Consider the following 26,116-nt stretch of genomic DNA (forward strand, 5'->3'; position numbering starts at 1 on the left):
TAAGCCTAGATCTGCTTTGTTATTGCAAAGGCAGTTCATCAGGTGTTTGTGTAGCCTTCAGTGGAGCAAAATTTTATGCTATGAAGTTTAAGATGGCACACTTGAGCCTCTGTGACTCTTCAGTCCTCCAGCACACTGTGTAATACATATCAGTTTTTCAAAATAAAATACAGAACTTGTGCTCTGCAAAACATTGCTTTATTTTACAACCACTGTATAGGAATATGAAGAAAGCTTCTGTAGCACAGGAAAACAAAGGTATAAAGAGTGAATACTTATTTTATTCATAATTGAGATTTCCCCCGAGTCTTTTAAGTAAAGTACCGAGAACTTGCTGGGTGTACTGTAAATGTTCTAATTCTAGAGCCTCCCAGCGTGTTTCTGGAACTGCATTCCTTTCCCCATATTGAGAACAGATTGTCACCAGCATCTCATCATAGCATGGGAGGGAACACTTTATTTCCACTAGTGGCAACAGGAATTAGCAGCTGCCTGTACTCCAGAGGCATGTGACGCTCTATCAGCACATTTAAAGGAATCTTGTCAGTTATCAGTCCTTGCCTGGATTAAAAAGGGGAAGAAAATAATACATGAGTTAGGAAATAAAGTTTGTTTACAACTAATGGTCATTATGGCTGTAACTCAAATAACTATCATTGCCATTTGCTATTAGGCAGAAAATGAGTTCTCAGCTAAATTTGTTCATTCTGATCATTGCCCTCATGAACTGCGACTGTAGCTTCAGATAATCGAGAGGCCAGACAGACATTTTAAATAAAGGCAGGGTATACAAAAATCGCTTACCATGTCAAACTAAAAACATTGGGGACAAGAATGAATGAATGAGCATTGGGGACATGATGTGGGACAGCACAAACCTATGTCTGATAGAGACCACACACACAAGGTTTTTTTAAGGATCTCCAAAAGCAGGCACAAATAGCAGCTCTGAATTTAACACATTCACCAGACATTTGTCCAAAGCTGGGCATTGGCACTGAGTAGCGATCGGTGTAAGTGTAAGATGGGACTGCCCAGTTAGCATTCATCAGCCCCTCTTCATCACATTCCTCTCTGCTGAAATGTCCATTTTAGTTCCCTTTTGTACTGCATACCCCATGATACACACAACTGCCTCTTTTTTATGTCAGGTATTGGAAAGAGGTTCTTGTAATACAATGACCTCAAAACTTTCTTTAGCAGAACAGATTTTACTCAAAGACACCAACGAAGTAGTCTTGACTACTTCTACACCGCATGTCTGCTTGAAGGAAAACAAGGGCCAGGTTAGAGACTACTTGCTTTGCAATAAAGCTGCCTGGAAATTGACTTGCAGAAGGCCCCAGGACACTCTAAAAAGTGTTAGTCTTCAAGTATGCATGCCCTTCTGTTAGTCAATTACTGTTTGGGAGATCTGTTTTCAGAAATATACACAACTTCAGTAGCACTGGACTCGAATATCCCTTCAATTTGATGAAGAGCCCTTGAAACAACAAACTAAACATCCTTTACCGCCTCATGAGAAGCTCCAGATCAGCTGGCTCTACAGTCTTTCTTCTGGCATGATTTGCATAGGCTTCCAAGTCATCACTCAGTTGTTTAAAGTACAAGTTCACACTAAAAGGATATGAAAAGCAAGTTAAGCAAGCTGCAGCCTTCCCACATTCCAAGGGATGGCTATGCTGCAAGGCCACAAGAAAAACGAGGACCCAGTCCTCAAAACGTGTGGCAATGATGGAAACTGACAGCACAACATCCTTCCTGCCATATAGCCACACTTTGGTTTTCTTGGTCCAACAGTGTTCAGCTAGCAACCTCTTCTCCCACATCATTAATTGGTATGAAAGGTGTTCACCATTACTCACCAATTCTCCACAGCCTTGAAAGCATCCTTGGCCACTGGCATCTTCACACAGTGGGCAAATACATTTTTTACAAACTTGCTGGGGAGAGCCGGCTCACGTTTTTCTCTGCATGCCCTCGCAGCTGGCTTTGTAGCCTGCTTAACTGAATGCTGTTTTGAAAGAGACCTCCAAGGGAAATAAATGTTAAATGTATGCAGCAAGCTCTACAGGAACAGATGCAACACACAACACATAATCCTCCTGTTTTACTTCCTCAGGGAAGTTTCACCTTAGTTTAATGTTGAAAAGAGTGAGTGCTTCATGTAAATTAGTAACAATGTGACTGGCCTACCAACAGAGGTACACAGAAAGTGAAGAAATAATGTATATAATAGCCAGAAATGGCAAAGTAGTATGAAAATTCAGAATTCCTATGTATTATTATTTAATGAATTTATATACCACCCTATACCCGGAGGTTTCAGGGTGGTTTACAGAAAATATCAACATAAAAACCACAGTATAATCAAAATAAAAACAACAACCCAATAACATCGCCTCCGTCAAAAAAAGAGTAGTGCTGTGTTTCCACTAGAAAGATTTAACAGATACTTGGCAGATCTGCATTCCCACACCTTTTTGATGATTCCCACATCAGCAGCTACAATCTCAGGCACTGTTGTGACAAGGATACTAAATCAGAAAAGCTAAAGAATAGTTTGAGGTCAAATTAAGCATGTGCAAAATGCTTACCCATCACTGAATAACAGCAACTAGCCATTAAAAATAGAGAGTTGGAGCAGGACTTCCAGGTCAGAGGAAATGACTTCTAGGCAACACAATGTACCTCTTGCATTGAGAAACTGAACATTGCAAAGAAGCCCAAGAAGCTACAATGCTTGTGCAGACCAGACACTCAAATGTATAGTCCTTTTATGCTATAGGCAGCATAAGGCAAAACAGCTATTTCAGATTAATAGAAGTCAGTTGCCATAGTCAGTTGCTGAGGCTGAAATTCTATCCCATTGCAATTATATAGTTACCTGGAGGCAGCCACTTTTGGAGCATGTAGGGCAGACAGCAATGGTGTACACTGGACAACTTTAGTACGTACAAATGCCGGTGTCTTTTCAGTTACGTCTGATGGGAGAGAAAAAAGATAAGCCCTGTGTATGCCATCTCCAAGAAGCACTCAAGAGTAGGCTGAAAGGCAGTAGGTAAGTCACAGATAGGGTTGCTTGAAGCAACTTGGGATTTCCTCCCTTTTCACCGCTGACCTAATACTCCACAGCAAGGGCTTGAGTGATTCACCAGCAACTGATTTCTTAGCACTGGGTAGAAGTCTAGCTGTGAATCCTTGCTGGGAGTTTGAGATAAGGAAATAATTCAAGAACAAGTAATGCTCTGGAATAAGGCTGTACAGTGATAAGTCTCTCATGACAGTCCCCAAAGAGCTAAAATACTCTGTTTTGTTCTGAAAATCTGGAGGAATGAGCTCACCAACAGGTAGTTCAAATTCCATTTGTCTACACTTCCATGAGTAACCACAATTCCATTCCCCTTCCCAAAACAAATCTCACCAACATTCTCAGAATCCATTTCAGTCTCTGACACCTCCTCAGTTTCAGAATCTATTTCAGCTTCTGAAACCATGTCATCCATAGTTTCTGGGTCCAACATTTTTCCTAGAGTTGTTCCGTCTTCCATTTCTTTTGTTGGTAGCCTCTCAAACTGCTCAGATCTCTTTCTACTTAAACGTCTGCTTGGAGTTCCAGCTTTAGTACTTTGGGGGTTCTGAATATCTACAAGGAAATAATTCAAGAACAAGTAATGCTCCAGAATAGGGCTGTACATTGATAAGTCTCACCGTGACAGTCCTAAAATACTCTGTTTTGTTCTGATAATCTGGAGGAATGAGCTCACCAACAGGTAGTTCAAATTCCATTTGTCTACACTTCCATGAGTAACCACAATTCCATTCCCCTTCCCAAAACAAATCTCCTCACCAACATTCTCAGAATCCATTTCAGTCTCTGACACCTCCTCAGTTTCAGAATCCATTTCAGCTTCTGAAACCATGTCATCCATAGTTTCTCGGTCCAACATTTTTTCTTGAGAGGTTCCGTCGTCCATGTCTTTCGTTGGTAGCCCCTCAAACTGCTCAGATCTCTTTTTACTTACACGTTTGCTTGGAGTTCCAGCTTTAGTACTTTGGGGGTTCTGAATATCTACAAGTCAGAGGCAAATAAGGTATTCATTCAGTAACAAATAAAATCTTAGAGAACTTTTAGAAATACAGTCACACACAATACACCTGGGTCTGCTACTATTCATTCACATATTGCCAAATAGTTTTTAGATTTGACAGTATTGCTGGAGTTCAGCAGAGAAGGCACATGAAAAAAATTCCTCTGGAGTCTCATCTCCACAAGAAAAAAGGAATTATGTTCTGGGTACTGGCACTACTCAATCCCATTTTAGTTTCTGAGATCACACCTGAGACATATGTTCTCTGCAACATTATGATCCGCAAACAAAATTCGATGCCGAGGTGACCATCAATCAGTCAAATCTTCCAGAATGGCAAGTGGTAACTCCTGCAGAGATAAAATCTCTGATAGAGAGTTTAAAATCAAATAAAGCGCCAAGCGAGGACATGATGCCGCCAGAGCTATTTAAGACATATGGAATGGTGGCAACCCATCTTGGCCAAAGTCTACACCCATATAAATAATACAGCTTAAATGCCACCTGGCTGGAAATTGAACATCATCGTGCCAATTTATAAGAAAGGGGATAAAACCCTCCCTCAAAATTACCACCCCATTAGCCTGCTGAACATCCCCTCCAAACTCTATGCCCGTCATCTGATTACCAAATTAACAGACTGGCTAAGTGAAAATAACACCTTATATGAGGAACAAGCAGGGTTCAGAGCTGGATATAGTACTATTGACCAGTGTTTTACACTGTCTCATATCATCAACAAATATACTCAACAGAACAAAGTAACCTGTTTGCTGCCTTTATTGACCTATCTGCTGCTTTTGACTCAATCAACCGTAATAGACTGTGGAAGAAATTCTCAAATGCTAATATAGACCTATGACTCTTATTATTAATTCATGAATTGTATCGTGACACCGAAACACAAGTTAGAGTAGGCTTAAGGGGAAAGATCTTGGTGATGATCTTACTGGGTCTATATTAACAAGAGCAAAATTAAGTTAGAGAGGCATTACAGGTGTTCAGAAAATACAAAAGATAGGCAGAAGGAAGATTCCCAAATTGACAGACACCTCCTAAATGTTTGTCCTTATATATAAGGGAAAGGAGGAAGGGAAAGGTGGAGGGTTTTCGTATTAGCTAAGCTTGTCCCAGATGTGCTCCAGGAGTCATAGCAGATTTCTTATGGTGAGGAAATGAATGTATTGGAAGCAAGAAGAGAAGCATCCAAATCACCTGGAAGGGAGGAGATAAAACACTAATGCAATTGCTAGTTGTGAAAGTCTTCAACTTTCCTCACTTCCACTGCAGATTACTTACTGGTGGGCAGATGATTTCCAGGACTTAAGAAGTGTTCCTTATCACTGTCCCCATGCAGGCTCTCTTGCTGCCCTCTTTCAGGAGTAACAGTCCTTTCCTGGAACCCAACTTTCAAACCATTTGCATGTTCAGTGCTCTGCCTTAGCATCTTTTTTTGATGATGGTGTATTAATCCTTCTTCACTATCCTGCAGGCTCTGCTGATGCTCTTCCATTGGATTAGCAGCATTTTCCTCAAGTACAGCTTCAATCCCATCAACACAGTCAGTGTATTGTGTGAATATCTCTTTTTGTTCATTCTGTGTCACTCCTTCAACAGCCAAATCATTCTCTGCACCCTGCCAGGCTGTCTGAATAGAGGATGGCAAACTCCCTTTGGCTAAAGACTGCCTTGTTGGGTGAAGTTGAGGATGAACAGCAGAAAGCCCTGCTCCACTCTGCCTGCTGAGCTCAGGTTGGGCAAACAACTCTGTATCAGCAAATTGTGCTGAGGAATCATTTGATAATGTACTTGGAGCCACAAGGTAGCTCTGTGCTGTTGAAAAAAATTCAAAAATGGATTAGCCTTTTAAATGGAGATAACATTCCATGTTCCACCATTACAACTTTCAGACACTTCCTTCTGCACTGGAATATTAATCTCCCCGCTACTCACAGGTTGCTACTCAAATAGACACAGGCACCTGGTCCAAATGAGAACCAAAGGAAACTCACAGCCTTTTGTTTGCAGCAAGTTTTGTTCAATGCCGTCTTCAAAAGCTTTCACATTAACACCTCTGTAATTCTTTGGCCTACGGACTAAGCCTTTCTTCCCAGCAGAGCGCAGTGGTGGTGGGGTCCTAAAAGAGATCTGAGACCTGAGAATATAAGAACAGAGCACATGAAACATATTGCTTGTTTATCTAGCACTGCCTTCCCTCTCCAATAATGGTCATTGTTGCATGTTAGTATAATGAACAGGGAGCCCTCCATATACAAGGAATCACCAGCTGGCTCTTGTATTCATCTTCCCAACAGACTCTGATCTTTCTCACTGAATCCCAATGGAGCTAACAATTCCCGTATCACTGGACCCATGGCGCTCAACTGTCATAGCCATACTCAAACCAAGCTCAGAGAACACAATCCTGGGTAGACAAATGTGGCATTGGACTGACCGTAAAGTTTCATTTTATGTAGGTAATAGAGGTGAGCCTTGGGCAGGTTGTCCTTCCCACTCACTCCACTAGGCAGGAATATGCAAATTAGAGCTGTTCTTATATAGTAGTGGGAGGGCGAGTGAGAGGGCAAGCTCCCCTGTTGAAGGTATCAAAGCTCAAGTAAAAAAGCTACAGGCCCTTAAAAAGGTGTCATGAAACCTGAAAGAAGACAAACCCATCTTTCAGTTTCATCCAACAAGCTAACTCAAACACATCACTTAGACCAGGGGCTCCCAACTGTGGTCCTCAGACCACAAATGGATCATGAGCTTCATTTAGGTATGGGTGTGAAGAACATCCATCACTTTAAATATTCATACTGATTTTTAATTGTATTTCCTGTAACTATAATCCTATTGATGTTCCTATAATCCCTGTAGATAAATAAAAATGAAACAACACAAGAGTAAGTACCTTTTGAGGAAATGGACCATTGCTGTCTTTGCTGATAGTTGTATTATATGTTATAAATAACATATCCACAAATATGTTATTTACACTGTGGGAATAAGGGAAACTTGGTAATTCAGCCATTAATTTACCATAAGGAAACTCTACTTGTAGACTCATTTAAAAGCTAAAATAACTTCTGGATGTTTATGGCTCTGAAACAAGATAACCTAAGGAAATTGACAGTATATATGAGGGTAGTCAACCTTTTTATACCTACCGCCCACTAATGCATCTTTCTTGGTGGTAAAATTTCCTTACCGCCCACTAGTGCTTGATGGAAGGAGGATTCAGCTTGTGCCGTAGAACCCCCTACCGCCCACCTAGAATCCCGATACGCCCACTAGTGGGTTGTAGGGACCAGGATGACAACCCCTGGTATATATCATGTGTCAAATGCTGATGAAGCAGAAATCCCTAACTATGGGGAGGCAAAGTAAGAATAGAAAGTTGATAACTTTTACTGACACACAGTGTGTGTTATGATACCAGAGATGGATTTAGGGGAGCGCAACCATTTCAGTCACACTGGCAATGGAGCCTTGGGGGTGCCACAATTATGAGGGAAAATGGAAAGTGAGAGGCAGAGGAGAGGGGCTGAATTTTGGTGTCACACGGGGTGCCACTTAAAGTTGAGATCCCAAGGTCTGCCACTGATACTATTCAGCAGTGCAAAAACAGTCTAAATATTCACACATAGGTTAAAATCAGACAATTCTCCAAACCAGGGAATAGTTATCCCTTTTTCAGACAGAGGACCACAGTGGCCCATGGCCAACCCACTGGGAGCCACACATAAAAGCAGCCATGGCCTTTTCTCACCCTTATTGCTTATTAATTTCACTTTCCTCAATAAGTACTATCCAACATCACTGCACTTCTACTTTCCTTATTCCTTCGATGTACATTCAAGTTGAAAATTTCATTCACAGCTGTTTCCAGAAACAAGGAAAATAGCTTGGAAAGGCTTTTGCACTGGTTCCAGCTTCCCAGGGGCATAGTGTGGCGGGGGGAGGGGGGCTGTCAGGGCAATCACCCTGGGCACTTTTTTCTGAGGGGTGTGCTGCTTACAACGCCTTCCCCAAGCCAGACCTGTGCTGCTTTGCAAGGCTAGGATCTGATCAGATCCCAGCCTCGCAAAGCGGGACTGGCTCAGGGAGGGTGAGAAGGAAGCCAGGTGCCCATTGATCTCAGCCTTGCCCTTAAGGGGCTGGGATCAAAGGGTGCATGGCTGTTGTGCCCTTCTCATGCTGTCCTCCCTGAGCCACTTTGCAAGGCTGGGATCATTCCAGCCTTGCCAAGTGGCTTGGGGCTGGTGTCACTCTGGCGGCAAGGACTGGTGCATGGTGGGCTCCATTCACCCCCGAAGTACATGCACACCCCAGACACCATGAAACTGCACCCTGCAGCTGAAGCTTCCTCTCCCTGTTGCTAATCCATGAAGGAAAAATTGGGACCTTCTCTGCTTCTTATTTCCCGTGCAGCTACTTTTGGTGAAAGAATAACAATGGTTCTAAGGCAGCATTACAACTGTGGATGGGGAGCCTGGCCATGCTCCATGATTCCTCCTGCTTCCATCCCATCCAAATCAGGCTCTATAGCTACTTACTTGTAGTTCTTATTTGCTCTCCCTTGCTGGCTTCAGTATCTGCCATTGTTCATGCAAATACCTGACAATGAGGTGAATCTAACTAAGATCCTAAAGGGCTCAACAGCACCACTTGCTGCTTTGCAAAACGTTACAACCCCTTCCCCCAAATATCCAATACAGCAGCCAAATTGCTTGGGGGACATAGACATTCTTGGGGGTTGTGTATACAGGCCACAGCTTAGCCATCCCTGCTCCAAACCATGGTATGAAGGATAAGGAACAAGCAGTAGAAGCCTTCTCTCTCCATCTAGCCTGATAAATAAGAGATTTAGAAACCTCTCCTAATCTTCTTCCTTTTCCTGCAGGTGGGCAGCGGGGAGAAAACAGGCTCATCAGCTTGAGACTTTCTGGTGCTCACTCCTGGTGCTCCAAATCACTGTTTGGAGGATCATCTGAATGAAGCCATACTGAATGTAGTGGCATATAGAGCAACCAAGTAGCTCCAGCACCTCTGCCATCACTGTTGTAGCCCTCAATAGGTATTGTCAGGGAACTGCCATCAGAGCATCAGGTGGTGGAGGGACTCAGGCAGGATGAAAGAGACTCAACTGCTGAAGCAGGGACCAGCAGGGGGAGGAGTGGGTCTCTGAGGGAATGCGAGCAGGAGGGAGGGCTCAGGGAGGCTTCCAGCGAGAACAGTGGGGAGGTATCGGAGTCTCCCATAGGGAGACCCACACCTCGCAGGAAACTGTCACGCCGTGAGTCCAGGAGACGCGTTTCCGTTAAGGAACTTCTTTGCTGGAAACGCTTCCGCAGACAGCCACTGTCGGACTCTACTAGTGACTAGAGCAGACATGTCTGAGGAGCTCCGTCACACACGGAGGTTTGTGGGGTCGCACAAACTCTGAGGGAGCACGTTTTCACGCACAAGCAGCTAATCAAACCCTCACAGCAGTCCGACAGTCTTTGTACGCTGCCTGTGCAAGAGAAGGCATCATGAGCGAACCAACCGGAACCGGAGGAGCAGGGGCTGGAGCTGGTCCAAGCTTGGAAGATAGATACCGAGCGTTGGAGGTTCAACTGGCCCTGCAGACGGCGAGGCTGGAGGAGAGAAGGGCTCAGGATGCAGACAAGAAGGGGAGAGCCACTCAATTCCCCAGAAAGGTACCAGGATTGGTGCAGAAATTTGGGGGGGACCCCAAGGACTACCATGCTTTTAGGACAGAGATGCAATATGCCCTTAATGTGCAGTTCGATGAGTTCCCTGATGAGGAATCGCGAGTTGCTTTTGTAATTGGGCATCTTGAGAAAGGGGCTAGAGACTGGGTTCGACCCCTAATGGCAACGCACAATGACATACTAAAGGACACAATGAAGTTCTTTCGTGCAATGGATATCATGTTTTCCAGCGATGTTGAGGAAGGGGTGGTGCGCAGACAGCTAATGGCTTGTAAGCAGGGAAGTCGATCTGTCCGTGAATATTGGACTGAGTTTACCATGCTGATTCACAGACTGAGTTGGGATTTATCGGCGGCACCCGTTCAAATGCTATTTGAAGAAGGTCTTTCTTCGGGGGTGAAAGACGAGCTGGCACGGAGCCCCAGGGCGGAGTCTATGGATCAGCTGACCAAATCTGCGCTGACCATAGGAGCGCGGCAGGAGGCAAGAGCCTTGGAGAGGCGGGAAGGGAGAGGGGAACGTTGGAAGGAGTTCCGCATTCCAGACATTCCTGAGCCAGCTTTCCCGCCGGCAGAGCCGATGGAAATCGGAACAGCGCGCGCGCGCGCATTTTCAAAAACCAGCGAGGGAGCTAAGAAGGAGGGAAAGGGCCCCCGGAAATGCTATCTCTGCCAACAGCCAGGCCACTTTGCCAGAGTCTGCCCCCAGAGGAAGGAATGGCAAGGGATGGTGGGAGCTGTTGAGGGGGGAGAAGAAGGGGGAGCGGAGCAGGTAAAAGCCAACGCCTGGTTGCCACAATTGGGGCACTGCAGCCAGGCCAAAGAGCAGTGAAAGTGCCCGTGCCAGAAGCTCCTCGACCTGCTCTAGTGATTGAAGTGTCGCTAGAGCTGCAGAATGGGCACCCCCTGAAAATAAAGGCGCTATTGGACTCAGGCAGCTCCTGCAATTTTATGAGCAAGGAGTTTGCTGCTGAACACCAGATACAGACCATCCCTTTAAGCAACCCCCTGCAGGTGACCACGATTGATGGCAGGGAGTTGTTGGGAGGAGGAGTCCGCTTGCAGACTGTCCCAATGATAATGAGGGTGGCAAGGCACACAGAACTGATAGCGTTTAATGTGGCCACCCTGGGAGGCGCTCCCATTATTTTGGGAATGAGCTGGCTAGCTCTACATGATCCGCTGGTTGGCTGGCATCAAAGAGTGGTATCCTTTGGTTCAGCACATTGCCTAGAACACTGCAAAGGGGAGAAGGGTTCAGCAGGGGCCCAAGCCACCCTAGCAGGGACTGAAGTAATGGGGAAGGTGAAGGTACCACCACAGTATGCAGATCTCAGCGACGTGTTCAGCGAGAAGGAAGCTGACCAACTACCACCTCATAGACCCTTTGATTGTCAGATCAATTTACTCCCTGGAGCACAGCTTCCCGTGGGCAAGTTGTATGCCATGTCAGACAAGGAAATGCAGGAGTTGCGAGGGTTCATTGACAAGAACCTGAAGAGAGGCTTCATCAGAGAGTCCAAAGCAGCAGGGGGGAGCCCAGTGTTCTTTGTGGACAAAAAAAATGCGGACAAGCCGAGACTTGTATGTGATTTTAGGCGGCTGAATGCAGTGACTGAACCGGTGGCGTTCCCTATGCCCAGAATTGATGATATTTTGACCAGGGTGAGGAAGGGAAAGATTTTCACAAAGCTGGATCTAAGGGGGGCGTACAACCTGATACGCATAAGGAAAGGGGATGAATGGAAAACCACCATGTTTACCCCTTTGGGGGCGTTTGAATACCTCGTTATGCCATTTGGATTACAAGCCGGCTCCGCGTGTTTTCAATCTTTTATGAACCACGTGCTGGGCCCTTTGCTCTACAAGAATTGCGTTGCCTTTCTAGATGATGTGTTGGTGTATTCTGAGAATGAGGAGCAACATGTGAGAGACGTCAGAGAAGTGTTGAGCAGACTGCAAGCCAACAGGCTGTGGGTCAAACTGGAGAAGTGTCGGTTCCATACCAAGGAGGTGGAATTCCTGGGGTACCGCCTGTCAGACAAGGGATTGGCCATGGATCCCGGCAAGGTACAGGCAGTGCTGGAATGGAAAACACCCAAAACCAAGAAGGATGTGCAGAGGTTCCTAGGGTTTGGAAACTTTTATCGTAAGTTCATCCGCAACTTCGCCCATCTGACGGCGCCCATCACTGACTGTCTCAGCAGTAAAAAGAAGTTTGTATGGACGGCGGAGGCGGAGCGAGCGTTTGAGGAACTGAAAAGGGCCTTCGCCTCTGAAGAACAACTTCTGCATGTGGATTTACGAAAGAAGCTAAGGGTTGAAACAGACGCATCTGACAGAGCCATAGGGGCGGTGCTTCTTCTGCAGCCGGGGAGGAGGAGTCAGAGTGGCGTCCGTGTGCCTTCTTCTCGCGGAAGCTGAACAAATCCGAAAGGAACTACACGGTGTACGACCGAGAACTGCTTGCTATTCATGAGGCGTTCCGGAGATGGAGGCATCTGCTAGTTGGTGCACAACATAAAGTGCAAGTGTGCACGGACCATAAAAATCTAGAGTACTGGAGAACGGCGCGAGTGCTCAACCAAAGGCAGTTGAGATGGGCCCAAGAGTTCTCCAAATTTAACTTTGAGATTTGTTATGTGCCAGGCCCAGAGAATGTTAGGGCGGACGCTCTCTCACGCAAACCTGAATATTTGGAGGGGGAGGGAGCACCCGAAGAAACCCATATCATTCCAGAGGACCGCTGGGTGTGTGGGGCGACTTTGGTGGGGCAAAGGGAATTGGTAGAGGGTACGGTGCAGGATGCATACGCCCAAGGGAAACTCAGGGATCTCAGAGGGGAGGAAGACAAATCCGGTGGTTTTGAGGAGAGAAATGGGGCATTGTATTATAAGGGAGCGTTATATATACCTGAAGGGGAATTGAGGGAGAAGGTACTCAAGCAGCTGCACGATAGCCCCACAGCAGGGCACTTTGGGCAACACAAAACCATGTGGCTGGTTACCAGGGAATTTTGGTGGCCCAAGGTCAGGGAAGATGTGCGGGAGTATGTGAGAGGGTGTGAACAATGCCAAAGAGCCAAGGGGGAGAGGCAGGCGCCGGCTGGTTTATTAGAACCACTGCCCACACCTGAGAGACCGTGGGAAGCAGTGGCAATAGATTTCATGACTGATCTGCCAAGGTCTAGAGGGAAAACAGCCATCATGGTTGTAGTAGACCTGTTAACTAAAATGGCCCACTTCATAGCCTGCTCGCATGCGGTTACAGCAGAAGAAACCGCCAAATTGTTTGTAGAGAATGTGTTTAGGTTGCATGGCGCCCCCTTGAGGGTGGTTTCAGACCGAGGGAAACAATTTACTTCCAGGTTCTGGAGGAAGCTCATGAGCTTACTGCATGTAGAGGTTAATTTCTCGACGGCCCGTCATCCTGAAACCAACGGGCAGGCGGAAAGAGCAAATGGGGTTCTCCAACAATATTTGAGGTGTTATGTTAATGACAGAGAGAATGATTGGGTGGAGAAGCTGGCGTTGGCAGAATTTGCCTACAACAATGCAGAGAACGTGTCCACGGGGATGAGCCCCTTTTTGGCTAATCACGGGTGCCATCCCAGAGCCTTCCCAGGGGGGGAGGGGGAGAACTGGAGCGTTCCAGCTGCAGAACAGTTCGTGGAAGAAATGGAAGCGATCCATCGCCAGCTCCAACTCAACTTAAACAGGGCTAAGGAGGAATATAAGAGGCAGGCAGACAAAAACAGAAGGGAAGGTGAAAGCATCAGGGTGGGGGACCAGGTGTGGCTGTCAACCCAAGGGTTGCCATTCAAAGGAGGTTGTAAGAAATTAAGACCCAAAAGGCTGGGTCCGTTTGAAGTCATACAGCAGGTCAATCCAGTGGCTTTCAGGCTCCGGTTACCGAACCACATGAAGCTGCACCCAGTTTTTCACAGGTCGTTGCTGTCACCGTATAGAGGAGACAGTGAGGGGAGGGTCACTAGGGGACCAGCAATGGAGGAGAAGGAACACAGCTACCATGTAGCGGAGATCCTCGATTCCAGGTGGAAGGGAGATCAAGTAGAGTATTTGGTAATGTGGGAAGGGGAACCGGAGTCGGAAAACACCTGGGTTAGGGCAGAGGATGTCAATGACGAGGTTTTAATAGAGACTTTTCATCAGAGGTTCCCACGTAAACCTCAGCCTGTAGCGAGGTTCCGAAGGGAATACTTTGCCACCACCGACGAGGAAGAGGAGTTGGAGGGGTTCCCAGATTCTGAAGAGGAGGAGGATTCAGCTGGCCAGGACGACGATCGATGGAGAGAATTGTTCGAGACGTCAGAAGAGGAGGAAGATTCGTTTCGGGGTTTTAGCCCTTCACCTCCCAGGGGGGAGGAATTGGGAGGGGGTGAGGGGGGCCCTGGAGGGGAGGTGGATGTCAGGGAACTGCCATCAGAGCATCAGGTGGTGGAGGGACTCAGGCAGGATGAAAGAGACTCAACTGCTGAAGCAGGGACCAGCAGGGGGAGGAGTGGGTCTCTGAGGGAATGCGAGCAGGAGGGAGGGCTCAGGGAGGCTTCCAGCGAGAACAGTGGGGAGGTATCGGAGTCTCCCATAGGGAGACCCACACCTCGCAGGAAACTGTCACGCCGTGAGTCCAGGAGACGCGTTTCCGTTAAGGAACTTCTTTGCTGGAAACGCTTCCGCAGACAGCCACTGTCGGACTCTACTAGTGACTAGAGCAGACATGTCTGAGGAGCTCCGTCACACACGGAGGTTTGTGGGGTCGCACAAACTCTGAGGGAGCACGTTTTCACGCACAAGCAGCTAATCAAACCCTCACAGGTATATATCATGAAAAGTGGGTAAGAAATCAAATAAATAAGAAAAATAATAGTTTGTAATTCCTCTTTCATCAGTGTTGACAATGTACTGGATGATGACATTATGTTGTTCCATAGAGGAAGAATTGTTGTTACAGCATAGTCAGAGCAAAGATAACTTACTTTGTCCGAGAAGTGTCGTCCAACAATGAATGAGCTAGAAAACAGATCAAGGCATATACTGAATGGCCATGGTAGTGAAGTGTGCAAATTCTACATCTTACAAAAATATTTTTTAATGAATCAACTATGCTTTATGATTAATACAGTGGTACCTCTGTTTATGAATTTAATCGGTTCCAGAAGTCTGTTCTGAAACTGAAACTGTTCTGAAACTGAGGCGCACTTTCCCTAATGAGGCCTCCTGCCACCGGTGCCCTTCCACCATTCGGATTCCATTCTTAGACCGAAGTAAAGTTTGCAAACCGGGACACTATTTTCGGTTTTGTGGAGTTCATAAACTGAATTGTACTTAAACAGGACTGTTCCTTAAATCGAGGTACCACTGTACTGTGTAAATATTTATTTAATTCACTTATACTTTTCCTCTTCAGAGCTCAGAGTGGCTTATAATACTTCCCAGGGCCAGACCTGCTTAAGTTTCAGCAACAAAACTGTATCATGTACCTTCTAACTGTTCTCTAGTCAATTCAGAAATATTAAATATGGAAATTCTCTGCAGTGTTAATCTGAGCCGTATTCATGGGTGAGTTCAGAAGGACACAGCAATTATTCTCACTGATATATTCCAAAGGCTACACATGGCCTGTTCATTGCAAGACATATTTGGCTGAGGCACCAGAATACCATTAGCACTAGCTCTGATTGTTTCCAACAATCCTCCACAAAAGGGAGTGTGCATTGTTCAGTGCCCTGGTGCTCCTTGCAAAAGACCTCTTTGGTTATTTCTGCTGCTGCTCACATTTGTGCACATTACTAGGCAAAAGACAAGCATGAGCTGATTTTTGTTAAATAGACAGATGGGGAAAAGTAGACTACTCACTTATATTTCCTTTGTTCTTTGTCACAACTTCAACAGCCGTATCAGTCTCTGCACCCTGCCAGGCTGTCTGAATAGAGGATGGCAAACTCCCTTTGGCTAAAGACTGCCTTGTTGGGTGAAGCTGAGGATGAACAGCAGAAAGCCCTGCTCCACTCTGCCTGCTGAGCTCAGATTGGGCAAACAACTCTGTATCAGCAAATTGTGCTGAGGATTCATTTGATAACATACTTGGAGCCACAAGGTAGCTCTGTGCTGTTGAAAAAAAAATCAAAAACGGATTAGCCTTTTAAATGGAGATAACAGTCTGATCATTCCATGCTGCACCATTACAACTTTCAGACACTTCCTTCTGCACTGGAATATTAATCTCCCCGCTACTCACAGGTTGCTACTCAAATAGACACAGGCACCTGGTCCAAATGAGAACCAAAGGAAACTCACAGCCTTTTGTTTGCAGCAAGTTTTGTTCAATGCCGTCTTCAAAAGCTTTCACAGTAACAACTCTGTAATTCTTTGGCCTACGGACTAAGCCTTTCTTCCCAGCAGAGCGCAGTGGTGGTGGGGTCCTAAAAGAGATCTGAGACCTGAGAATATAAGAACAGAGCACATGAAACATATTGCTTGTTTATCTAGCACTGCTTTCCCTCTAATAATGGTCATTGTTGCATGTTAGTATAATGAACAGGGAGCCCTATACAAGGAATCACCAGCTGGCTCTTGTATTCATCTTCCCAATGGACTCTGATCTTTCTCACTGAATCCCAATGGAGCCGACAGTTCCCATATCATTGGACCCATGGAGCTCAACTGTCATAGCCATACTCAAACCAAGCTCAAAGAACACAATTTAGGGTGGATGGATAAACCCCACAAAGTATTTGGTGAAAGACCCCTCACAGCCATAGAATTCAGTCAGCTAAACAAACAGCTGTGAATTCCTTTAGGAATTCTGCACATAGGTTAACAACACCCCGTCCCCATGCAAATAAATAAAAACAAGGACCCTGTGAGAAAATGGGTCATTGCGGTGTTTAGTGACAGCTGTGTTACCCTTTTCCATGAATATGTTATTTAGCAGTGTGGGAATCAGGGAAAATTCATTACTGAATTGCCACAAGGAAAATCTTGTAAACTCAGGGAACAGTATCTTTAAAACACACACACACACACAAAATCTGGATATTTGTGGTTCTGAAGCAGGAAACAAGAAATTGACATTATGTGTGAAAGGCTGATGTAGCATAGGCAGATTTCCCCCATCCTGTCCATGTTGCAGACCAAGCTGAAATCTCTAACACTGGGCAGGAGAGTAAAAAAAAGAGAAAGCTGATAAACATGGCTACTTCCCCCATGTATTCCATTTTAATTTCTATTTAATTAATACCTAATGAATTTCAGTTACCTCAGCAAATGCACCCCACTCCCACATATATCATTTAAATTCTGGCAGTGTTCAAAAACAGGGCGTTTTAAGCTGCCTAGATATTCACAAGTAGACAACATAATCCTCCAAACCAAGCATTAACCACCCCTGTGCCAAATAATGATTTGAATCAGAAGCAAGCAGTTCAGTCCTTGGGCTTACGTACTCCCCTTCTCTGCCACATAGGTAAGAGGAGATTAGAAACTTCTGCTTCTAGTCTCCTCTCTTTATCTAAATTGGAGGAGGAAGCTCATCATCTTGAAGTTTTATGGTGCTCACTCCCAGCCCTTCAAACCATGGGTTGAAGGATCATCAGAATGTAGGCATACTGGATGTAGTGACTTATAGTTCAACCAAGTACTTCCAACACTTCTGTCATCATTCCTGTAACCTGCTTTGGGACGTTATGGTGAAGGGCAGATGTGAGATTTAATAAATAATACAATAAAATTTTGTAATTGTTCTTTCATCCCTTTCCACAATATACTAGATGCTGACTTTATGTTGCTCAGCAGGGGAAGAATCGGTTGTTACACCATAGTCACAGAGCAAAAATAACTTACTTTGACTGAGATGTGATGTCCAACAATGAATGATCTGAAAAAGAAGTCAAGACATGTTTTAGATGGCTATGCTAATGAAGCATGCAAGTTTTCCAGAAATATTATTTAATGAATAAACTATGCTTTACTGCTGGAAAAAGTTCAATTATATCACATTATAAGACTAGAGAGAGAAACATAGTTTTTTAAAAAATATGACCATGCATCAAAGGATTACTTATTTTACTTATACTGCTCCTCTTCACAGCTCAGAGTGAGTTATGTATAGTTTGGATAGTTACCCTGAACATACTTTTCTCTGGAGAGGTGAACAAGGCATCCATCCACCTTGGAAGCTGAATGGAATCTGTTCCGGAAGTCCATTCGACTTCCAAAATGTCCGGAAACCAAAGTATGGCCTCTGATTGGCTGCAGGAAGTCCCTGCAGCCAATCAGAAGCTGTGCAAGCCCTGTCACATGTTTGGGTTCCAAAGAACAATCACAAAGTGGAACACTCACTTCTGGGTTTGAGGTGTTGGAGAGCCAAAACATCAGAGTACCAAGGCGTTCGACAACCGAGGTATGACTGTAATTGGTTAAGCCCTCATTTTGCCCTAGAGAGGCAAGGAACCATAAAACCACCTTTTTTATATTTCCCTTATCCTGCTAGTGCTTCCTCCATTTCTGTTTATGGCCAAGCAAATATACAGCGATTCAACAGGTCTTTTTGAGGAAGGAAAACAACCCATGCCTTACAGACTAGCAAAAATCAAAGGTCCCCCCCCCCTCAATAAACTGCTCCTTCAGAAAGCTGGGGAAAAGGCATTTGGTGCCAAGGCTGGTTCTGGGAAAGGAGAAGTCTAACTGAAGAAAATGAGAGGGAAATGCCACATTCTGGCAGGATTCTTCATGCAAGCATTAGGATAAAAAAATGGCACTGAAAAATCTGTGGAAGACAGCCACTCGCCCAGAAATATGGATGCAAATGACAATTTTTCTATGCTAACAAATGAAGGGGATGAAGTCCTGTCTGGAATTGAAGCACTCTTACCCATGTCATCAAGAAGCTGAATACCAACTAGCTCTAGCTGGGTAGGACTGTTGAGGAGCTTCATGCTAGGAGCATGGATGTAAAATCCTTTAAGGCAGGCACAGCAGAGGGTTGTGTCAAGGACTTGCAAAAGCAACTAGCATTAGCTGGGTCATGGACATGCTGGAGTTGCTGAAGCACTCACAGTCTCATTGTAAAGAAGTGCATGGTGGAAGAGGCTACGTGCAACAGATGTTATTCTCTTTAGTGCACTCAGAGCTTTAACAACTCTAATGCATTTTTGTCTGTCAAATAGGTGGCTGTGACTTTTCCATGTCACTGGGAAGAGCGATGGGTTATGTCAGAAAGCAGAAATTTTCACTTTGGCAACAGATATACTAAAATTGGAACATTACCAAGATTAGTACGGCCCCTGCACAAGAATGACACGCACATTTTTAAGCCAAAAAGCAGAGAACCAGCAGGGGACAAAGAGCAATTTCAGAAAACTAGAAAGGAGAAAACAGATACTCCCCCCGCCCTTCAGACAGAGAGAAAGAGAATATGATAAAACAAGTAATCCAAAAAGGAGAAAATGCAGTAGAGCAGGGGTAGGCAACCTAAGGCCCATGGGCCACAAGCAGCCCACAGGGATCGTTTAACCGGCCCATGAACCGCCCCCAAGGCGAGTCCCCGCACGCTGCGCTAAACCAGTGGGGACTCGCTTCCATGACACCAGAAATCACGTCTGCACAGATGCCGAAAATTGTGGGCGCACACCCATGAAATATCAGACTTAAGGCACCAGCAAACCATGAACATCTCATTCTATTGTTTCCAGCTATAGAAAAAATGCTTGTTGTTTTAGGAACTGGTGTTCCTTCATCTGCAACACATATATTGGCTAATTATCCTCTTTAGCCATCACTGCTGCTGCTGCCCCCCCCCCCCCAAATTTGGGCACTTGACTAGTCAAAGGAAGAGCATGTGCTGAGTTTTTTATGTAGAGAGGCAGTATCACTTCGGCTTTTCACTTTTACTACCCCCACCCTGGTGGTGCATTGCTGTTTATAATTTCATTTGGCAAGCAAGGTTACAGTAAGGTGGATTGTTCCAGGATATTCTCAGAACAAAAATAATATAACGAACCTTTTGGAACTCATTTTCCTTCATAGTTATGACTTACCGTATTTTTCGCCCCATAGGACGCACCGGCCCATAGGACGCACCTAGTTTTTTGGGGGGGAAATAAAGGGGAAAAAAATTTATTTCCCCCCCAGGTGTGCTGCGCTAATCCCGAAGCTTGGGGCGTGCTGAGCTCAACGCGCCCCAAGCTTCTGGGTGCAGGCAAGCTCTCCGCTAGCCCTGGGAGAGCTGGGTCTCCCACAGCTAGCGGATAGCTTCCTGAAGCCTGGAGAGCGAGAGGGGTTGGTGCGCACCGACCCCCCTCGCTCTCCAGGCTTCAGCGAAAGCCTGCATTTGCCCCATAGGACGCACACACATTTCCCCTTCATTTTTGGAGGGGAAAAAGTGTGTCTTATAGGGCGAAAAATACGGTAAATGTAACATAATTTTCACAAATGTATATCAGGTAGTTCTATTCCCCATTTCAAATTAGTGTTAGATTGGTATAACCCTACTTTTATTGGTGTCTAAATTACTGAGCTTGGTCAGTGAATTGCAGCCCAAGGGTGACATTCTCCTATTTGGTTTTCTTAAAGTTATAACCTCCCCAAAGCAATGGAGAAGCAGACAACTCATTTAACAGTTTACTCTGATCTTCAAACAATAAGATTCATAAAATCCTCAGTGTTTCTAGTGCACCCTAACCTTCAATGCTCCCACTCACTTGAGGCAAGTTGCTCATCCACAGCTCTCTCAAACACAGAAAGACGGACCTTCTTTTTTGACCTGGTGCTGAGCAGTGCAGTCCGAGATGTAGCCTTGGGAGCAGAGTCAGACAAATGGATTTCTAGGTTGCTGAAAGATGACAAAGCCAGTCTTCAGTCAAGAAAATGGTTTAATTTCAACTTCCAGGCAATATGCCAACATTTCTCCAGCCTTGCTGAAGAAAGAATTTGCCTTCATAGTTTAGTGTCACTATAACTGGGTCTAAAGTTTAGTGTCACTATAACTGGGTGACCTGAGCAGAGCTTGCACAATACCAACATACAGTGGTGCCTCGCAAGACGAAATTAATCCGTTCCGCGAGTCTCTTCGTCTAGCGGTTTTTTCATCTTGCGAAGCAACCCTATTAGCGGCTTAGCGCTATTAGCGGTTTAGCGGCTATTAAAGGCTTAGCGGCTATTAAAGGCTTAGTGGATTAGCGGCTAAAAGGCTATTAGCGGCTTAGAAAAAGGGGGGAGCGGAAAAAAATTGGAACACTCGCAAGACGTTTTCGTCTTGCAAAGCAAGCCCATAGGGAAAATCGTCTTGCGAAGCAGCTCAAAAATGGAAAACCCTTTCGTCTAGCGGGTTTTCCGTCTTGCGAGGCATTCGTCTTGCGGGGCACCACTGTACAGCTGCTCAATCTTACTGTCAGTGACATAGTGGGACCATACCTACAGGAATACTGCCTGCTCAGGTTGGAAAGTCAAAGAGAGAAAAAAAGACATTTTACAATGCAATCCTTTATAAGCCTACAGGGAGGTAAGTCCTACTGTTCACTTAGGCTTATTTCCAGAAAAGTGTTGATAGGACTGTAGCCATAATCTGATAGAACTGTATACTCAGAAGGAGTAAAACATTTGTCAGCAAGTATACAAACATGCTTCATGCACAGAACATCAGTGAGAAATCACACTCTTATGAAATGTCAGGATACTAGCTATATTAGCAGCATACTGAGATGCTCTAAGTCATTATCCATGTCTAATTACACTTCTGTGCTCTGTATGGTCTTGCTGGAAAAAAGCTTTATATATTTCATTGCTAATCAAGGACCACCTACTATTTACAAGAGCAGACAAAACTGCAGAGAGAATCTGTTTGCTTTTAGCTATAATTAAAATTATTTATGTAGTACCATCAGTGTTCATAGCACATTATAAAGGAATGTGAGCCCACACCAACTTAAAATAAAATTTGCAAGTATTTTGTTATTGAGCTGTTCTCCCTTTCTCCCAGCAGAAAGTTCAGTCTCAGAACCACCTGTCTTATGCCATGTCACCACTATTGCCCGCATCATCTTCTAGCCACTCAGCACTTTTGCTGCCCTACTTCTGTGAAAGCGTCTCAAAATAGAAGAGTTGCCACATAAGCAGTGGGGTTGTTATTAAGCTTCTGAAAATATTTTCTCCCCCCCCCTTACCTCTTTAAGTAGAGTTTGACAGGCTGTGTCCCTCCAGATGCTGTTAGACAACAACTCTTGAAATACAACTGCCATCATTCCTGACCACACTGGTGGGGGCTGGTGGGAACTTAAGTCCAACACAACTTCTGAAGGGCCACAGGCTCCTCATCCCTGCCTTAAAACATCTGTTATTATAAATGGCTGGTTGATTCAATTTGGTCCTCTTCCAGTAGCAAAGCAAGTTAACTTCCAGCCCCCACTTGCCTAAAGCAACCATTCAACAGCTATTCAACGTTTCGGCATCCATCACATCATCCCTTACAAACTGAATAGTCATTCCTCAAACTTCTACATTTTGGTTCCATTACGTAATGTCAGTGAGCACAATATAACGTATTGCAAGAACACAAGAAAACAACCTGGCCAAAAAAGAATTTTACAAAGAAATATGCTTAGGATTGTGGCCTTAATCATGTTTAGTTACCTGCAGGGTACACTGTCCAAAGGAGCTTGGACTACTGTCTCCACTGGTTTGGGGGAATCAGGTTTTTCAGGAACAAGAGGGGAGACTATTGGCTCTGTTAAAAGAATACATGGACAAATTGTATTTCTAATGGAACTCCAAGCAAACTAAAATTGCAGCAAGAAGATGAGTGGGAAAAATATGTCTAACTGCACTTTTAAAGCAGAGAATAATGACTGTAACACTGCCATAGACAAGAGAGATTTAACTGGACTGTGACCATAAAAAAGACTTTGTCCTTTACATCATGCTCAAAATAGCATTGTGCAAAACAAACCTTTTAAATGAATATTTAAAGTGGCAGACAGATATATTCAATTTATTAGACTTATATTAATTTCAGAAATGCATCAGGAGACTGAACTTAATGTGAAGATTTATTCTCAGAGGATGAATGGTATACTGTACTGAAGTGGGTTACTCCTCACTTGCTTTGACACTTATATAAATGACACTTTGTCCCTGTTGTTTGGAGGAGTAACAATTGTCTTCTAGTTTTGGGACATACTGTAGCAGCTTTACCAAAAAAACCATACTGCCGAAGTCAGTGGTAGAAGGTTTTATACAAAAGGTCCTAGGTTCAATCCCCAACATTTCCAGGAAGGTCCAGAATTCTTCTTCATCCCTGAGGAGCTGTTGCCAATCAGTAATTGTATTGAACTAATAGGACCAATTGTCTATTGGTATAATGCTGTTTCCTATGACTGCCCCTTCCCTCTACTCAACAGCACCAGAGACATTCTTCTATCCCCTACTTACGGGTCTCCAGAACCTTCCTGAATAGAGTTCGAGGTGTTACTGAATCCGTATAAATAGAGGCACCAGGTCTTTCATAGGCCATGGATCTGAAGGGTCTCTCCTGGGGAGATAAAAAGTCACTCCTGAAGCCAGGTAGCACACTTCTATGTTACAACAGAATTCTAAGGGCATGTCTTAGATTGAATGGATTTAAATCAAAGTGCCTTAAACCAACAAGAAAAAGGCCAATATAAGCCATTGATCTAAATCAAGTTTTCCATTGATTACTTCTTCAGATATTTCCTAAACAATAGTACAAATATGAACATTAAATCTGTTAATTTATAACTGAGTATTATTGTTGTTTCACTTTTAGAAACCAGATCCTCCATGTCAGTGCATATGTTTTTGAAAACTGTTTCACCTCCTGAGGGAATGTCTTTAATGATTCCCATATACGATCTTTCTTTTGAACAGCAGCCATTACAATGAGGTTAAGTATGGGAATACAAGAACCTGAGCAACGGACAATTCTGTCTTCTGCTCTTCTTTTCAGTGTTTCTCATTTCTGCTTTTCTCTGCTTTGGGTCCAACACCAGTCCCACAGAAACAAACAAACATGAAATGTCCATGACTGATAGGTTCAAGTAAGGTCTGATAGTTACTGCGCAGACTGATTAGAGGTTGTTTTTATGAAGTAAAATACTCATATTAAAAACCCCCAAACATTTTATTTATTTACATAGAAGACCCTGATGTAATGCTGATGAAGGTAGTGCAGTGGTGGGTGGGTGTGTTCTTCTCCACCCTGTGTCCTCTGGCTTGTGAGGTGCTTCAAGAGTCCATCATACCACCAAGCTCTTCAAAATCTACATGAAGCCACTGGAGGAAATAATGGTTTGCACTGCCACCAAATGCTGATGACAAGTAGTTCTACCTTTCCTGTCTACCTACTAATCCCAGGGAGAGTATGGAACTTTTGAACAGCTACCTGAATTCTGTTTTGGGACTGATGAGAGAGAACAAGCTGTTGTCTATAGTTCAGATTTCTATTGTACATAGCTGGTTTATACTAGAGTATGCTTCTTTAAAAATGGATTTTATTTTATATTAATAAATTTGTAATGAATTAATAAATTTGTAAGCACCAAGAGGACTTAAATGAAGCACATGACTCACTAACACCTTCATTTGATTTTAGCAAACATTCAAGAAATCAGACTTAAGATTACAACCTCATTTTAAACTCCAGTTTATGATTCAGTTATAATTTGTAGGTATGTGAAAAATGCCCTTCTTTCAAGTGATGACAGAAGCTCAACACAGGAGCAGGTCCCACTCTTGCAACACCTATGTAGGGCTTAATTTATGAGTAAAGTAACCACATTAGGAACAGGCTGCTGCAAAGTTATGCCATTTCCTTCAGCAACCTAGGTGATATAGCAGCTAAGAGCATCAGCCTAAGGGCTGTGTACACACCATACATTTAAAGCACATTTCTGCCATCACAAAGAATTCTGGAAACTGTTCGCAGTAGCTCTGTTAAGGGTGAACTACACTTCCCAAACTTGGGGGGTGGGGACGACCATGCTTTAAATCAGTGTTTCCTAAACAGGAAACACTTGTTTTCCCTGGCTTGCCAACTGTTTTCAGACTACTACTCCCATCATCCCTAGCTAGCAGGACTAGTGATCAGGGATTATGGGCACTGTAGTCTATAAATAACTAGAGACCCATGGTTGGGGAGGGCTGTTTTTAACATATGGTCCCGTATACAGCCCAAGAGGAGGGTCAGATCCCCTATCAGCCACGAAGCTTACTGGAGTGATTACGGACAAAATGCTGTATCTCATCCTAACATACCTCACAGGGCTGTTATGAGGATAAAACGGTAATGCCGTCAGAACCGTCTTTGTAGCCCTGAGTTCCTTGGGGGGGGCGGGGTAGAAGGATATAATACAGTGGTACCTCGGGTTACGTACTTAATTCATTCCGGAGGTCTGTTCTTAAGCTGAAACTGTTCTTAACCTGATGCACCACTTTAGCTAATGGGGCCTCCTGCTGCTGCCGCGCCGCCGCTGCACGATTTCTGTTCTCATCCTGAAGCAAAGTTCTTAACCTGAGGTAGTATTTCTGGGTTAGCGGAGTCTGTAACCTGAAGCGTATGTAACCCAAGGTACCACTGTACAATAATAGTAGAATATAAACCTAAGAAGTAAAAATAAAACAAAATCCAGCTCCTTTGTAAAGGAGGGCAAGAAGAAATCACCAGTCTGCTCCTGTTAAACCTCAGGGCCAACCCTTTAGTTCCCTATGACTTACTAAATGTTTATTGTTTCACATGCGTGTATTTTTAAAAGTGCATGGATGCTGCTCGGAAAGATACGTATCCTGAAAGGGCGAGATAAAAAAATTTGTTATAACTGATAATTAGGGTCCGTGCTGCTCCGCCCGGTACCTTCATCTCCAACCGCAGAGACCGCCTCAGGCGCCGTGGGGTCTCCAGCTTCTCCTCGCGCGAGCTCCCCCGAGTAGCCATGGCTGCCTCTTTCTGCGTTTTAGTTGCCGACAGGCGGCCGCTGAGGCGAGTCTCTCGCATAGTGCAAACGGCCACCGGCGGGCAGGCGCGAGACTCAAACGGCTGCCGAAGCCAGCTTCTTTCTCTCCCGCTCAGGGATTCAAGCACATCAGCTGAGAGAGTCTCGCGATAATTCCTCGCTTCGGCCCACGACCGGGTCGTCGCCTCTCGCGTTGGTTGCTGGGAGATGTAGTTCTGCCCTTGGAAGTAGCTACAGCGGAGGCTCCTTTGTCTGTTACTGTTGCATGCGCCCTCCCTGATCCTCTACTGTACAGAGCGAATAAAACCCGGTACGTGGATGCACCTG

General features: G+C 44.7%; 1 protein-coding gene across 4 annotated transcripts; it reads right to left on the bottom strand.

Annotated features, from left to right (window-relative positions):
* Positions 1-176: 176 nt before the first annotated feature.
* On the bottom strand, positions 177-25,942 carry CENPT (centromere protein T). Of its 4 annotated transcripts, XM_083514857.1 has the most exons (16): positions 25,690-25,942; positions 23,253-23,352; positions 22,455-22,548; positions 20,528-20,658; positions 17,670-17,703; positions 16,125-16,267; positions 15,684-15,935; positions 14,804-14,837; positions 6,104-6,246; positions 5,391-5,924; positions 3,851-4,072; positions 3,425-3,646; positions 2,888-2,984; positions 1,866-2,030; positions 1,513-1,617; positions 177-561 (listed from the first exon to the last, which is right to left on the bottom strand). In XM_083514857.1, the coding sequence occupies exons 1-16, from the start codon at positions 25,828-25,830 to the stop codon at positions 435-437; spliced, it is 2,544 nt and encodes an 847-aa protein (XP_083370983.1). In that variant the 5' UTR covers positions 25,831-25,942; the 3' UTR covers positions 177-434. The 4 variants fall into 4 exon arrangements, with proteins under 4 accessions (XP_083370983.1, XP_083370985.1, XP_083370984.1 ...); XM_083514859.1 differs by lacking the exon at positions 3,851-4,072 and having other exon boundaries at positions 25,690-25,909; XM_083514858.1 differs by lacking the exon at positions 3,425-3,646 and having other exon boundaries at positions 25,690-25,909.
* Positions 25,943-26,116: the final 174 nt, after the last annotated feature.

The sequence above is a fragment of the Podarcis liolepis genome (assembly GCF_965112155.1).
Source record: "Podarcis liolepis genome assembly, chromosome: 7".
Taxonomy (NCBI): domain Eukaryota; kingdom Metazoa; phylum Chordata; class Lepidosauria; order Squamata; family Lacertidae; genus Podarcis; species Podarcis liolepis.